The sequence below is a fragment of the Arvicola amphibius genome, chromosome 9, assembly GCF_903992535.2.
Source record: "Arvicola amphibius chromosome 9, mArvAmp1.2, whole genome shotgun sequence".
Classification (NCBI taxonomy): domain Eukaryota; kingdom Metazoa; phylum Chordata; class Mammalia; order Rodentia; family Cricetidae; genus Arvicola; species Arvicola amphibius.
Window position 1 is genome coordinate 16856641 of NC_052055.2, and position 17410 is coordinate 16874050.

The 17410-nt window shown below is 44.3% G+C and overlaps 1 protein-coding gene across 1 annotated transcript in view; it reads left to right on the forward strand.

The window, feature by feature from the left end:
• Deptor (DEP domain containing MTOR interacting protein) overlaps positions 1 to 17410 on the forward strand; it is a 129820-nt gene that overhangs the window by 35900 nt on the left and 76510 nt on the right. The window contains exons 2-3 of the mRNA XM_038342710.1: positions 1987 to 2165; positions 4663 to 4786. Of these exons, the coding sequence (XP_038198638.1) occupies positions 1987 to 2165; positions 4663 to 4786 (303 nt within the window). The remainder of the gene's footprint in view (positions 1 to 1986; positions 2166 to 4662; positions 4787 to 17410) is intronic.

Genomic DNA, 17410 nt, shown 5'->3' on the forward strand with positions numbered 1-17410 from the left:
TAGAGGCAAGAGGTTTCGAAGTTCAAGGTCATTCATAGCTACATATGGATTTGGAGAGTGGTCAGAATACATGAGCCCTTGTATCAGAAAAACAAACAAACAAAAAAACTAGACAGGAATAGGATCTCTCCCTCTCTCTAGTCCCACTAGGCTTTCTTCCTCTCTCTCATATACACACACGCTACACACATACTTCCACTGAACGCCACACCCCCAGCCCTTCTGTCTCTTTCCTTAGAACTGTCCCTGTGGGGGATCCACTGCTGGGTTTCTGCCCACCCCTAAATTTCAACATGGCCAGGGATAGAAAGTCGATCCAAACTCTCCACTTTACTGATGGTGGGTGGGGTAGGGGAGCCCTTAAATCACTTGCCAGAGTCATACAGTCCTTTATGTATACAGGCTTTCCAGTTCCCAGGACTGTTCAGCACTGTTCAGAATATGCATTATGAAATAAATATAGAAGTCAGGTGAGTGGATTGTAGAAGGTGACCTTGTGGGTCACCAGTTCAGTTCTTTCATTTGAGAAACAAAAAGGAAATGCAAGGATGATTTAAATGAAAAAAAATGGTAAATGATAGAAACCTTAAAGAACAGGCAGGTCCATAATTCCTTTGTGAGATCATCGAAAGCTCCCACAAAGCACTTTCCACTAATTTACCAGCCTGGAAGTAAGTTGTATTTTTTTTTCCCAACAGCTTTAATCGATTTCTTCTTGACTTTTCATTTATCCATCTCTAGCTGGAGGCAGCGTGATGAACTCAGGGACAACAACAGGCCTCGGATCTCATTTTCGAGACTTATTCGCCATGTGGGTTTAGACAAGTCATGTGATCACAGGACCTCTGTACCAGGCTTTTTCTTATAAGCTACCAACCAACTCCCAAACCATGACACAGAGACTTATTAGTTTTGAATGCTAGGCCTAGCTCAGTCACGTTTCTGGCTAGCTCTTTTAACTTTGTCTATTTCTCTCTATTTACCTTTTGCCTCAGGGTTTATTACCTTTCTTTTTGTATATTTTACTTTCCCTGCTTCTCTGTGTCTGCTCCCTGGTGTCTGCCTCATTCTCTCCTCCTCCTCCTTTTGTTCTCCCATTCCTCTTTCAGGCCTAGATTTCTCCTCCTATTTATTCCCTCTCCCTGCCAGCCCTGCCTATCCTTTCCTCTGCCTTGCTATTGGCCATTCAGCTCTTTATTAGACCAGTCAGGTGCCTTAGGCAGGCAAGGTGAAACAAATGCACCCCATCTTTATATAATTAAACAAATGCAGCATAAACAAAAGTAACACATCTTTACTCTGTTAAAATAATAATATTCTGCAGCATAAACAAATGTAACACATCTTTGCCCAGTTAAAATAATATTTTACAACAGACCTCAGTCTCTGCTTGTAAAAGAATGAGGGTGGCACTGACTGCTGGTGGATTGTTGTGACCCTAATATGAGCTAATCACTCTCTGTAGAGTGCTCAGATTAACTTGTGGAAGCCAGTAAACCTCACATCAAGATTAGCTCTAGAAATTTAGTGTGGTAGCACATGCCTGTAGTCTGAGGTAAGGGCATGAAGATCAGGAATCCAAGGTCATCCTTGACTGCAAACCAAGTTTGTGACCAGTCTGAGCCCCATGAGACCCTGTCCCAAGAACAAACTGGCCAACTAAAGAAAACATAGCTGTGATCCCTACTGGAGAAAACAAATGCCCCCAAAGGGGAGCTTGTTTGTTCATATTTTCTGATACATGCCTCTAGTGCCTAGAAGTCTGTAACAGGTAGGTCATAACATACAAGAGTCTTTGTCGTATGAATTAGTGAAGGCATATACATATGTCATATGAATGTATGAATGCAAATATGGAGGACCGTAAAAAAGAAAATCTGTGCTGAAGAGAGGGGTTCTGATTGGATGGAAATCTCCAACTTGTTTAGTTGGTTTAATAATTCCTGTTGCCGTCAACATTCCTCAAGTTCTTGTTTGTCTTTTTAGGCTGAGGCTCCATGAAGAAAAGGTTATTAAAGACAGGCGGCATCATCTCAAGACCTACCCAAACTGCTTTGTCGCGAAAGAACTGATCGACTGGTTGATTGAGCACAAGGAGGCCTCTGACCGAGAGACGGCAATAAAACTCATGCAGAAATTAGCTGACCGGGGCATCATTCATCACGGTGAGTGAGGTGGCACTGGCAAGGTGTTTGGAGAGGCGCATCGATTGCGCGGATGTACTCGTTATGAAGTCAGAGACAGGAGTGATGGCTCTTGCAGACACAGGAGGATCAGAAGGTCAAGGCCAGCCTTAGCTAAATAATGAGTTTGAGGCCAGTATGGGCCATGTGAGACCCTGTGTCCACAAAATCAAGTGATAATTAGTAAACCAATAACCATTTTACCTTAAACTATCTCTTCAGTACCTCTTCCCAATGCGTCCTTTTTCCAAGAGGTACTTGAATTATTTTCATTTGCTTTCCTAGACAGTGTGTCATAGTTGAGCCTTTATCGGAATGCATTATTTACTATTTGCAACCTGATCAGCAGGCTGTTTGTCAGATCTCTTTCCTGATTCAAGAGCCACCTCTCTGGCCATTCATCTTGCTGATACTGTTGTATGCAAAGTGTGCCATTGTAGCTTTATCTGCTCAGTTAAGGGGCATTTACGGTGTTTATAAGTTTTGGCTGTTACTCTGTCTTAGTTACTATTCTCTTGGTGTGAAGAGACACCATGACCAAAGCAACTTTTATAAAGGGAAGGATTTAAATGCTACTTGCTTGTAGTTTTAGAGGGTTTGTCTATGATCATCATGGCTACACAGACCTGGTGCTAGAGCTACGAGCTTTACATTATGATCAGCCAGTAGAAAGCAGAGAGAAACACTCTGGGCCTGGAGTGGGCTTTTGAAACCTCAAAGGTAACCCCCAGTGACACACCTTCTGCAAGGACACACCTCCCAATCTTTCCTAAACAGTTCAACAACTGGGGACTGAGCATACAAATATAATAGCCTACGGGGGCCACTATCATTCAAACCATCACACTCTCAATGGTTCAGTGAACATTCATGAACATGTGTGTGCTGACTAGTTTTATGTTGACTTGACACAAGCTAGAGTCACCTAGGGAGGGGGCACCTCAATTAAGAAACTGTCTCCGTATTGCTCTGTTTACAAGCCTGTGGTACATTTTCTTTAAATTGAAAATTGATGTGGGTGGGCCCAGCACACCATGGGAAGTGCTTTCCCTGGCTGGTGGTCCAGGGTGGTATCAGAAGGTAGGTTGAGAGAGCCATGAAGGACAACCCAGGAAGCAGTATTCTTTATGACTTCGGCTTCAGTTCCTGTCCGGACTTCCCTCAGTGAGGAACTGTTACCTTGAAGGGTAAGATGTAATAAGCTGCTTTCTCCCCAATTTGCTTTTGGTCATGGTGTTTTATCACAGCAATAGAAACCCTAAGACAATATGTTCTCGAAGTCTCGGCCTGACCCAGACATTTGCACTCTGATGTTCCTCTAAGCTAAGATAAAAATTCTCCTTATTTTTGTTCATTCCCTGATAGGTTTCTACTTATAAATAATCCAGGAAAGCTGGATTTCCATTCCCCAAAGCTGGGGTCCTGAGGACTCCTCCATCACAGTCCCTCTGCAGTTTTCTCTAACACCTACAAACCCCTGCATCATTTTAGTTATGTGCTGACATTTCAGATCATTTTCAGTTTTCTGACAAAAGGGTCATAACCTTGTATCCCCAGCTGGCCTTGAACTCGTGATTCTTTGTCTCAGTCTCCCAAGTACAAGGGTTACAACTATATGCCACCTTATCTAGCTTTGATTTATGATCTTTGAGGCTCATGTTATTCCAGTGTTCATGCTTATAAAGATTCTGGGATAAGTGGTGAAGTGAATTTGGTTGTTGGAGACCAGCTTTGACAAAAATACCACTCACCAGGGTAGGAGCATGGGAGTTGGAAAAATAGTAAAGACAGCGAAGATGTCAGTGAAAATAATAAAACAGAAACGTAGGACAGCACCGGGAGGGAGCTCCAGTGAATACTGAAATCGCCTGCATTTAATTTTCCATACACTTTTATACCCCAGTACAACTGGGGAGGAGAAGACAAAAGACTACTTTAACATGATACAAAGGACAACCAGAACAGTTACTTGCTTCAACACTTTGAGACATCAAGTCATTAGCATTCTGTTGTTTAGGCAGTGAACCCACCCTAGACCAAGTATCCTGAAGGCAGCCACTCCCAAGGTCAAACCTCCTATTTCAAAAGAAGGGGCAGAAGGATGCTTGAATATTCTGACCATTGGTCAGGGTGGAATGGGCCTACCTGTATGGGCCATCTTCATGTCGAAAAGACCAAGTAACCACACCCTAGGTTAGGGAGCGAAGCCTCACTATGGCAACAACTTTGAACAAGCTAAAACTCTCTGACCTTCAGACAAGGTGGAAATAGGCTCACATTTTTTTGGGCTTCCACATTTCGTGAGCCTTTCAATACATGGTAACGGTAGTGATGCTAACAACACCGAGTCAGAGCACTGTGCTGAGCGTGGTCCCACACACTAGATATCCGTGAAGCAAGAATTAAGCCGTGAGATGGATTTCAATCTCCTGCCTCTCGTGAGGCTTTCATTGTCCTCTCTGTGTGGATTGTGTTTCAGTGTGTGACGAGCACAAGGAATTCAAGGATGTAAAGCTCTTCTACCGCTTTAGGAAGGACGACGGAACCTTCCCACTGGACAACGAAGTGAAGGCCTTCATGAGGGGACAGAGGCTGTACGAAAAGTAGGTCCACCGCCATCTCGACTTGGAAGAAGGGCGTGGGCTCTATTACTCTTTACTTGGCTTGTTTATTTATTTATCTTGAGAAAGGATCTTATGCTGAATCCAAGCCCTATATGGCCATAGGATGACCTTGAATTTCCCATCCTCCTGCCTCCACCTGCTGGCGCCACAACTGTGTGTCTCTGTCGCTTGTTTTATGTGGTGCTGAGGATGGAACACAGGGCAAGTGCTGCATCAGCTGAGCTTCATCAGCAGCTCATCCGTCTGTGTCTGTCTTTTACTGTGCAGCCTTCAGCGTGGCTCTTCCCTGTGGGCTGGTTACATAACCGTTCCTTTTAATAGGAGACAATTCTGTCACGTGGTTGCTTTTTCTCTTTGCCAGAAATCAAAGTTGGTTTCATAAGGTCCTTAATACTCGATCAAAACCATATTTCCCGTACCTAAAACAATTGAACAAAATTACAGAAGAGAAAACAGAAGGGCACGCTTTGATGTTTGCCATCAAGGGATGCCCATGAACTTTTCCTTGTTTGATGGCTGTGTCTGTTGCAGAATCTGAAGATTCAGTCTCGCACATGCTGTGCACAGGGGAAGGTTAGGGTCATGCCCGGCGATCAGGCCGAGAGCACCTTACGGAGCTGGGTCTGTGTGAGGCCGGTCCTTCTGCTCTCTGGAAGCTGAAGCATACCATACATACCACGGGAGCACTCGGTTGAGCCCACAAGAGCTGTGTCTCTGCACCAGTCTGCTTTTCTCTGACCTCTTGTTCTCCTAGCCATCCTTATTTTTATCCGGGGCAACATTTTTAGAAAGGATCTTAGAGGCAATGCCATTCCTTAATTCTGGCTGCAAGGCTTTGAACCTTCTGAAAACTTGTATTCATATGAGATGCCCAAGTGTCGCCTGCTCCACGGTGAGTGGGTGTAGGGGTTACAGTGAGGGTTGAAGAAGCCAGACAAAGGATGGAGAGGATTAAGAGCTAAGGTTTAGTTTTAGTTAAGAACACAGGGCTTGCACATACTTCATAGACTCTACCAGTGACCCTTGCCCCAGGCTTCTTTGAATCTCTTCCAGCATCGCCACCTGTGCCTAGGCAATTATACAGTGAACATTTGATGGAAATTATGGCTAAAGGCCAGGCTGTGTCTCAGATGTGCACAGTTGCCGAGCATGTGTAAGACCCAGGAGGAGGGGAGGGGCTGTGATTTTGAGTGTTTTGATTGGTTGGTTTTCTTTCTTGTGAGTTGATCAATATTCCAGGATTCTCTGTGCCTGCCATTTACTTTCTAATCACTATTACTCGGTGTCTCAAATTGCAATTAAATTTATTTCCCCAAATTGCTTGTGAAATTAGCAGTAGGGCAAAGAAATTTAATATGTATTTGACCTTAAGTGACCCAACTGTGGTTTCACAGACCTTGGCCTCTGCTTTGGGTTGCTGGCTCAGGTTTGGAACAAACTTTGGGGCCATTGAAATGGACTCTTCTATTGTATGCATTCTCCTTGTCTTATGGGGGTGACCTTCCTGTAAATTTAAGCACATTTGTAAGTTTCAGATGCGTTTACAGCATTAGGAATGAATAGCTGGTAATCTAGTCAGGTACTTTATTTACATTTTTAGAATTAAAGGGATTTTTTTTTCCAACAATATTTTCCCTAGAATACTTCTTTGGGAGTATCTCTAGCATTTACACATGCATGTCTTGCAAGATATGTGTTCATTTATTATGCTCCTTTTAAGATAATAACAATAAGTATTTATTGATTGCAAAATACTTATAGGAAAGCTTGGTTAGTAGAGGTTATTAAATTGATACAACATGACTGATTTAGATATTTTTATTGTCCCTGTTTTATGGTGAGGGAATGGGGCAGGCAGGGTAAGTCTCTTATCCAAGGTCAACTAATAAATCCAAGCTGAAATTTGAATCCAGAAACCTAGAAACCTAAACCCTAACATCTTTGTCACTTGGCTGGTAATAAGTCCTAAATCCTTTTCATTCCCCATTATTGAGATTAAGTGAATGAATAAACATTTACTCCAGAATACAGTTTACTGTAAAATGAGGCAGGGGATTTCTAACTTGTCAAGGTAGAGAATTTTCTTGTAAGGTAGCAGGATCCACAGACAGACATAAGCATAAGATCCTGTTCTGGGCCAGTATCCCTGGTGCTCTGTAATAAGACCCCGGATGTGGATCTGACCTGCATGCCCCCTTTCTGAGGACTAGCTTTCCCAGCACCAGAAGGCACCATGCAAGCGTCCAGAGGAGGGAGGCAACCAACAACCTACCCAGTTGTGACACCTGTGGACCACATCAACAACCAGCATGGCACCAGAACCTAAGAGTGCAATAGTGGCACGCATACCTTAGCAGTAACCAACAACTCTCTCATTGCATTCAGCAAGAGGGAAACCATGCCTGGTGCCAGAAACCCAGCTAACTACTCAGTGCTTAGTGAAGTCATGATTGTTGGAGGAACATCTACAACCGCTAATTTATTGGACCTGAATAATCGCTCACCACAGTCTATAAACATTTGTCCTTATACCCACAGGGAAGTTTAGTCCTTGCTCCTCATCAAGGAAACTTTTCTTTCCAGCAGATGGAGACCACTAGAGAACGAAAACCAATCAAAATGCAGGGTTGTGGCACTCAGTCCCAATGGGATACATCTACAAAACACACTACACAAATCTAAGGCTCAGGGCGCTTTGTGGGAGAGGGGGCAAATATTGTAAGAGCCAGAGAGGATCAGGGAGTTCACTGTGAGATGGTATCTCTTAGTGATGTCAGAAGCATCGTCTATAACGTCTCATCAGCATGATTGCCCAAATGTGAGCTGAGCAAGGACGATGCCAGTGAACTTGCCCAGGTGGACCTGGCAAAGCTCATGAGGCCTCAGCACTACACAAAGAACTGTAATCAGCCCAGGAAACCTGGAAGCGGGAGAAGTGGTCTTCCCCAGGCAAGAGCACACCTACTGGTTGTCCATTTCTAAATAGTCAGACATACATACATACATACATACATACATACATACATACATACAAGTCACATTATACAAACTGAATAGGTTATAGTTAGAAATATGTGTGTGTGTACATACACATATATGCATGCGATAACCATCAAAGAAGAGGCCATGAATTTGAAGGAAAGTGGGGTGTAGTATATGGAGAGAGGAAAGGAAAAGGAGAAGTGTTGTAATATTATAATCTTTCCTAATTTAGTTGTTGAAGAGAACAGTTTGAATTAACCTTGAGCATCTTCACATCGAGGAATGACTTCTCAATTCTAATTTCTAGTTCTGATTTAATGCAGAGTTAAATTCCCTCTCTGCCTGGTGAATATTCTATTTGTCTTAGTTGGGCTCTTTTGTTGTTGGACCTTGGCGGCAGTAAGAATTCTCCCCAGCCACCCGCCTATTTATCCTGCTTAGGTTTAGACCCGATTGAAGCATGGTAAGAGATGAATGCCTTTAGATCTGTGGCTTCCCACTGCCGCTTTTCATTTTCTCTTCCACGTGACGGAAGAGGAATCAAAAGGAAGAACCATCTCCAGTGGGGCAGGGTCCGTCTGTGTGTTTTATCTTCTCCACCATGTGTCCCACGATGGTTCTTTTGTTCTTTCTCAGTGCCTGGCACAGTAAATATTGTTGAATGTACAAAGGACTTGCCGTGTTGTTTCTGTGCGCCTCTGAGCTTACAGAATGAGAGATCTGCTTAATGGCAAGCAACAATAGCCAGCCTGTTCACCTTGTCTGGCTTCGAAGAGCTAACAAAGCATCTTTTTTTGTTGTTGTTTTGTGGTTTTGGTTTTGGTTTTTCAAGACAGGGTTTCTCTTTGTAGTCCTGGAACTCACTTTCTAGGCCAGGCTGGCCTTGAACTCAGAGATCCACCTGCCTCCTGAGTACTGGGATTAAAGGCATGTGCCAGCATGAAGCATTTTATATTTTGTTATGCTTGACTTTCCTTACAATTCTGAGTGATATAACCAGCAGGTATAATTGATTCCATTGTAAAGCTGAGGACATGAGGTATGGAGAGGCTTAAATTGTTAATATAGACCCTTAGATAGGGAGCTCGAGATGTTTCTTAAACACCTCTGAGGCTGGAGAAATGGCTCAGCAGTTAGAAGTTCTTGCTGCTCTTCCAGAGGACCCATGTTTGGGTCTCAGCACCTGCATTAGGTGGCTCACAGCTGCTTGTAATTTCAGTTGCAGGGAAAAATTTGCCATCTTTTGATCTGTTCTCGCACCTGTATGCACATGACATAACACACACATCTAAAAATAAACAAGTAAATAAGTAAATATCTTGACAGGGGAATGTCTTTAAGCCATGGTGTAGGACTGGGAGAATGCATCCATGTGTATGTAGTTGAATATGGAGGCCAGAGGGTAGCTTCAGGCATGTCTCACTGTCTGTTCTTGGCGACTGTCTCATGCTGAATCTGGAGCTCCCAGGTTGGCTAGACTGGCTACCCACGTACCCCAGAGTCCCTCCTGTCTCAGCACTGGGATTGCAGGTGTATACCATTACGGGGCTTTTCACGAGGATGCTGGGGATTTGAACTCAGCTCTTCCTGTTTGTCTGGCAGACAACTTCCTCCAGTGCATCTTTATGCCCATCTTCTTCTGTTTCCACCTTGCAAACATTTTTCCAACTGAGCTTGGTTGGTCGGTCAGTTGGTTGATTGGGTTGTTTGTTTTGACATAAGGTCTGTGTAGCTCTAACTGTCCTGGAACTTCCAATGTAGACCAGAATGGCCTCTGTCTTGCAGCCACACCCCTGCCTCTGTCTTGCAAGTGCTAGGATTACAGGCATGGACCCAAACTGATACCTTCAGCTCTGCAATTTGATTCTAATTTCAGCTTGAAATATTTTCAACCATTCGGGAAGCTAAAACAAAACATTTTCCATTGTGCTATGGACATTTTTGGTTTAATAGTGCTGCCTGATTTGTGGTTTCACAGAACCTTTTTTGTTCTTCTTGGTTTGTTTGTTGTACAGCCCAAGCTGGCTTTAAACTCACGTTCCCCCTTGGTATTAGCATTATAGGTATTAGCCACGGCAATGTGCAGCCTAGAACCTTCTATCTGTCTGTCTGTCTGTCTGTCTATCTCTCTATCTCTCTATGTCTCTATCTATCTATCTATCTATCTATCTATCTATCTATCTATCTATCTATTTTCTGAGACAGGGTCTCTCTATGTAGCCATGATTGTCCTGGAACTCAATATTTACACCAGGCTGGCCTCAAATTCAGAGATCCATCTTCTTCTGCCTCCCAGTGCTGGTAGGAAAGGTGTACACCACCATACCCAGCTGCTACATAGAATCTTATAATAAATGTTTCTTGCCTTCATGTATTTGAAGTGTCCAGTGGTTTTGATATAACTGGGTTAAAAGTTTTTTTAACCACTGTTTATGTGACTAGAGTGATTTCGATACTCAGTCACTCTTTTTAAGAACTGTTAACACGGGGTTGGCGAGATGGCTCAGCAGTTAAGAGCACTGACTGCTCTTCCAGAGGACCCGGGTTCAATTCCCAGCACCCACATGATGCCTCACAACTGTCTCTAATTCCAGTTCTAGAGGACCTAACACCCTCACGCACGTGTACATGCAAGCGAAACAAAAATGCACATAAAATATAAATAAAAAAAAACGAACTGTTTACATCTGACTGCAATTTTACCATACTTACTTGCCAGCAAGTGTACCAATAACTTTTCATGGGAACGTTTAGAAGACAAGAAACCCCAGGTCAGGACATGACAGCTACCTTGACTCTTAGTAGTGTCAGTGGGCAAAATACCATCATGTGACCAGGCTGATTTTGATACTCAGTCACTCATGTTACGAACTGTTTGGTTCCTATAAACAGCACAGTGGCTGGTGACAGCTGCATATGTACATAGTGGGCTGTGCACAATCGCTGGTGACATTTTCATGTGCACACAGTGGGTTGTGCACAGTGGGTTGTGCACAGTGGCTGGTTATGGTTGCATGTACACACAGGGGGTTGTGCACAATCACTGGTGACATTTTCATGTGCACACAGTGGGTTGTGCGCAATGGCTGGTGACGGCTGCATGTGTACACATTGTTTTTTTCTGAGATTGGCCTGCTTCCCATTTTGCCTTACATGCGCCTGCACCTGCGTCAGCCTTTACGTGGGTCCGGAGGATCCATACTCAAGACCTTGTGCAAGCACTTTACCCACCGAGCTATCTCCCTAAGCCCTTTAATGGACTTTTAAATGAGCCTGAGAAAAGTGTTACTTGGTTTATGCCAAGTGGCTGTAGAAATCACATTTCCCTTCTTGAGGAGCGATGCCACCTTCCCCCCTGGTGTGATCTGCCATCAAATCAGAGCTTTGTTAATATGCAAAGCAGGCTGCAGCCATCTGTGTTTGTCAGAAGCCCTCAGGTGTCATCCACAGACTTCTAGCTCCGGTTGATTCTTTAGAAATGACTTGATTTAAAGGTAAACATGTTGCCAATTGAACAGGAGACCAGGTCCAGTAAGGGGCGACCGCTAACTTCTGCTAAGTGCTCCTCCATGCCCTCTGGTTACCTCTCAGTTTTGTAGAGTCAGGGATTAACTCAGGATTTCTGAAACCAAAGGAGGATGGGCCAGAGTTCCTTTCCTCTCACTCACGGGCAGATCTCCTTTCCAAGTCTGTTTTGTCGTGTGTGTTCTGGGAAGGAAGTGCCTACCCGTCAGCCGTATTGTGAGGACCACTGTAATGGAGTCTCAGCTACAGCAGGGCTTTTGTATTTTAACATGTAGGGCAGTGTTCCATGTATATTAAATGTAGCCTAGTATTACCCAAGCTGAGATGCACACAAGCCTGTGTGAAATATTTCTGCCCATCTTTTAGATCATTCTCTCCCCATTTCCAAGGTCACAAAGGCTGACCTTTATGAACTGCCTCAACAGACTTCATGGGCTCCTGCTTTTTAGTCTGGCTCCATCAATAGGAGGCACCGTGATGAAATTCCTCTGCTCTCAGCCCACTGTTGAGTGACCACAGTTGTGGGCAAACAGCCCCCTCCTCACGTCTGTCCTCTGGCCCTGTCTAAACCTTCTCCCATAACCATCAGGCTACTGTTGCTAATGACCGTTACCAACCCAGCTGTCTAGACCTGAGCCCCATCATCCCTCCTAGCTTCCCTTAGCCGTCCTCTTGGCTTTAGTAGCCCCTTTATTACAAACTGCCTTTCTGTTCATGGTGTTATGCTGTTGTTTATTTATTTTGGTACTGTCATGCGGCCCTGTGTCTTAGGGTTTCTGTTGCTGTGAAGAGATACCATAACCACAGCATCTCTTAATAAGGAAAACATTTAATTGGCGCTGCCTTACAGCTTCAGAGGTTTAACCCATTGTTGTGATGGCAGGAAATTTGATAGGCAGACATGATGCTGGAGAAGTAATTGAGAGTTCTCCATCTGGATTGGCAGGCAGCAGGAAGAGAGAGTGATCTTGAGTCTGACTTGAGCTTCTGAAACCTCAAAGCCCACCCCCAGTGACACACTTCCTCTAGTAGACCACACCTCCCTATGAGACTCTGGAGGCCCCCACACCCTGGTAGCTCCAAACTCAATATGCAATCTCCTTGAACACAACTGAACTCCGGATTCTCTTGTCTCCACCTGCCCCATCTTCCCGTTTCCACCTCCTGAGTGCTGGGTTCAGGCTTATGCCACTATGCCCTTTGTTAATGTACGATCCTGTTACTTTCTGACCAGACCCTGATTGGTCAGTCCTGCAATCAGAAAGGAAGTCTTAACTCCTTCCCCTTCAGGAGGCTTGAACTGTCTATTTCCTGTAAATGGGGAAGCCTTCTATTGGTGGTTCATGTCATTTTTGTGGTTTGTGTTTTTACTGATTGTGTATCTTGAATATTACGAAGATCGAAACTGAGACATGGTCCACTGACTAGTCTTTGGCTCGCTTCATCTCTCCTGCATCACCTTTGGTTCCATGGTGCAGCCGACTCACCAAGGTAGCTGTAATGTGTCTCGTGTTTCAGTCTCTCCAGCATGACGGGAAATTCCAAAATCTAAGATCTTGGGGCCTCCTTATCCAATGCAAATACCTTCCCCGAAATGTTTTTTAAAAGGGGGACTAGATAAATGAATGTGTGGTCATTTTCATTAGGAAAGGAGGCAGCGGGCAGCCCCCTTCTCTCTTTCTGAGCTGGGGGATGTTGGCATCAGAATAGAGCAAGAGTTTTGCTCTTCTGAGGCCACTCTGTTCGTGCCTCTTAGTTGTAGTCTCTGCTGCTGAATATTTAAAAGCAGTGACTATCAACCCCAGCCAGCACCCCTCAGTCTCGACTACCAACCCCAGCCAACCACAACCAGCCCTCCTCAGCCTCCACTACCAACCCCAGCCAGCCCCCCTCAGCCTTGACTACCAACCCCAGCCAACCACAACCAGCCCCCCTCAGCCTCCACTACCAACCCCAGCCAGCCCCCCTCAGCCTTATTTTACTTTTGGTGCCATCCTCATTATTTCTCACGTGCTTCATTTGAGTCTTCTAACTTCTCTAGGAAGGAGGTATGGTCACCATTAACTCACAGGTGAGGAAAGTAAATTAGAACTGAGCTGGGCACAGTGGCACATGCCTTTAATCCCAGCGCTTGGGTTGCAGAAGCAGATGGATCTCTGGTCTACAGAATGAGTTCCAGGACAGCCAAGGCTACACAAAGAAACCCTGTCTCAAAGAAAACAAATCAAAAAACAATAAATAAATACATATGTATGGAAACAAGCAAACTAAAATATTTGAAGACTTATCCTGGGGGCCAGCTATATGGCTCAGCAAGGGAAGGTACTTGCCGTGCAGGCCCAAAGACCTGAGTTTGATTCCTGGAGCTCACATAAAGGCAGAAGGAGAGAACCAACTCCACAAAGTTGTCCTTTGACCTCCACGTGAATACCTTTACATGTATACCTCCATGCCTCTGCTATTAAATAAAATTAACCACAACAAAAAGTCCTGGCCAAAAGTTGCTTATAGCATAGGTTCATTCCTTTTTCAAACTTGAAATTAGAAAAAAAAAACAATGTGAGCATGAGAACCTGTACTTACCCTTTGGGTATATACTCTTGTTTTCATACTAAAATAACAACAACAGCAATAATAATGTCAGTGATAATTTTTTAAAATTAAATTTGCTTGCAGTTAACCTGCGGAAGGTAAAGACCATTCCCAGGGTGCTTTGAACCCATTTTTTAAAAATCTAGCTCTCACTGGATTTATCTGGAAAATGTTCACAAAATCTTTTCTAGTGAAAACCCACTATTGTTGGGTGAAGGGAGTGGGGCAGGGTGAGTGTAATCCTCATTCGGTGTCAGAGGGAAGGAACCCTCATGGAGCAGGAGGGCCTGGGGACATATTGAAACTAGGTAGTAGTGGATGTTTGAGGAATGGTACAGTGGACCACATGGCTGGGTCTCTAATGGCAGACAGGGAGCCTTCCATCATTGACACTTGGCGTGGTGACTCCCTTGGCTGGTGGCTTTGTATGAAACCCTGGGACGATTGCACGGACAGTGTGGTTGCATTGCTGGCCAGGCTTTGTTGGCTCAATGAAAACATACGTGCTCAATTACAGCCCTTTCACACGGGGCTTGGGAGCAAAAATAAAGGCGTTATTCCGCCAACTGGCAAAAGCAGCACATTGACAGGAAGCAGTTATTAGTTCTAGAGCCCACCCCAATAATTCCTTCCTACTACAAAAAAAGAAAAACCCAACTATGATTTTTAAATTTATTGTAGTTAAATTTGTAGCTAAACTTTGACTGTGAACCTGGGCTGTAACATCCATAAAGTGCATGTGTAGCTCACTGTGGAACTGAGCATATTAGTACCCTCTGGAGCCACTGGCCCAGCATTTTAAAACCATCTCTGTAGTCCACCATGGCTTAACATCCTAAACAAATTAGCTTTGGCGTTTCCTAGAATATGAAACTATTTTTTACAAAAGTAATTTAGCCTTTGGGTCGTGGCAGCCATTTTCCAGTAACTCAACCCAAATAACAAACATAACGGCAAAGAAGGGGGCACCCAATATATGTTCCCTAGGCCTTTTAGGAAGCACAGAGCCGTTCCTCTGGCCATATACTCGAAGGGGGATACTAAGACACCAAGAAAATGCACACTGTTTTTTAAAAAAGTAATGCTGCTCAAGTGTTACCATGGGAGAACAGGAAGAGGCTGTGACATCATTCTGAATGCCGCAGGTGTCGTTGTAAACAACCAAATTAAGAGTAAGACTCTTGCCAGGAGGAGAAATGTGCAAACACCTATTAAGCACTCTAAGAGCAGAAGCAGCTTCCTGAGATGGGCGAAGGAAAAACAATCAGACTAGAGTAGGAAGCTGAAGAGAAAGGCACACGGATTCAATAGTCTGCTCCGCCCAAGAGGAGTTCACTCTGTGAGGACAGACAGGCAGGAACCTGGGCTCCTGGAGCCCATTCCCTGGGAATTCATGGCTTAATGAACAAAAATAAATGGAGGATCTAGACTGTATTTGTTTTTCAAGACAGCTTCTCTGTGTGACAGTCTTGGCTGTCTTTGGAGCTTGCTCTGTAGACCAGACTGGCCTTGAACTCACAGAGATCTGTCTACCTCTGCTTCCTGAGTGCTGGGATTAAAGATGTGCCCCCCCATCCCACCCCTTCTAGACGGTATTTTTTTTTGTTGTTGTTGTTGTTGTTGTTGTTAACTAAGTTAACTACTTTGGTTTCTCTGTTTCAACCGCCCCCTTCCTCCAGCCTCTCCACAGCAGATTCCTGGACTATTGTCAAACTCCACAAGGGTCAGCTGTTGGGTGTGAGGCAGGAGTGTGTGTGTGTGTGTGATGTGACCTCTGCTGCTGTGTGCCACTCACTATGATAAGTGCTTTAAACAGATGAATTCTGAATCACAGGGACTCTGTTGAGCTTTTGTTGTCTTCATTACAAATGAAACTCAGAGTCAAAGGTAGTGGAGCATGCCTGCAATTTCAGCACTAGAGAGGTGGAGGCAGGAGGATCAGGAGTTTAGGGCCATCTTAGGGCTACATAGTGGTTTCCAGGCTAGCCTGGACTACACAAGACTGTCCCCAAAAGCCAATCAATTATTTAGGTAAGTAATTAAGTAATTAATTAAGTAAAATAAATATAGAATAAATAAATAATTAAGACTAGAGATATAGCTGTATTGGTAGAGTGCTTGCCTCATGTGCAACAAGTCCTTGGTTCAATTCCTTGCCACACATAAATTCAGCGAAGTATTATACACCTGCAATCCCAGCCCTCAGGAGGCAGACGCAGGTGACTCAGAAGTTCAAGGCTGTCCTCGAGGCCAATGTGAGCTGTTTGACACACTACAAACATAAAACAAAGCTCAGATCTGAGAGCCCAGCCAGACCCAGATGGCCAGCCAATTTAAGTCCAGGACGATTTCCTTGAACCACTACCTCTCTGGAGCCATGTGTGTGCTCATAATAGTCCAGAAAGAAATGTGGCCGGCCAGATCGCATTCCCTCAGTGTATCCCCAGGGGGTGTTGCCTTTATTCATCCTGCTTCCTTCCTGCACTAGGACAGATTTATCCACCATGAAGAGTCACTTTCCGCTTTTGCAGGTCATTCCTTGGCAGTGACAGAGGTTCCACGCTCCTGATTAGTGCCTGTCCCAGCCTGCACTCTCCGACACCATAGCAATTGGGCTTTCGTTGCAGATAACCTCCTAATGGCTTCCAGCCAATGAGCCAACTCAGAGTTCTATGTGAGAGTGGATTCCAGCTATTCAGAAGCTCTCTTACTTTCCTTCCTTCTGGTGGTGCACACGAGGGACCTTGCTTTTTTTTTTCCTCCATGCTCTCAGTGAGCAGAACTTGCCAGAGTGTGGGTTAGTGTCTGTTGTTTGCTAAATGGAAGCAAGACCACTGTGGTGGGAAATGAACCCATGACCAATCACCCTTTGTACGTGTTGGTGTGTTCGGTCGGTAAGATAAATAACCAGACCAGCTCAAGAACAACAGATATAATTTAATAGTTGGAAAAGGGGGGAACTCACGCTATAAGAGTGGGAGGTCCGAAATCCAAAATGGTCCGGCAAGCACTGCGTAGAGAGAGCACGCACCTACCTACCCAGAGCTTTTCTGTGGCGCTCCCTCGTCTATAGATGCTTAGCCTCTCTAACTGCTGCATATTATCCATGCTTATCTCCCATTCTCCCACATTCAACCCCTCCCCGACCTGGCCCACTTGTTCTTGTTCCTTGATCTTCTGTGCTGTCTCACTAGCTCCCAGGGTAACTTATTTTGTTCTATTTTTTTTTTCAAAATTTGAGACATGGTCTTATGTATCCCTAGCTGGCCTCAAATTTCTTATTTAGCCAACACTGGCCTTGAATTCTTGGTTCTCAAACCTATACATCCTAAACTTCACTCAGGCATCTGAAACGGAAGGGTTTCCTTGGTTTGAGAGCTAGCCTTGGTGACATAGTGAGTTCTAGTATAGCCTGAGCTATAAAATGAAACCCTACCTCAAAAGTTAATCAACAAACAGAAAGCTGATTTAAGGACATGTTTATAATTTGGAATTATACATTAT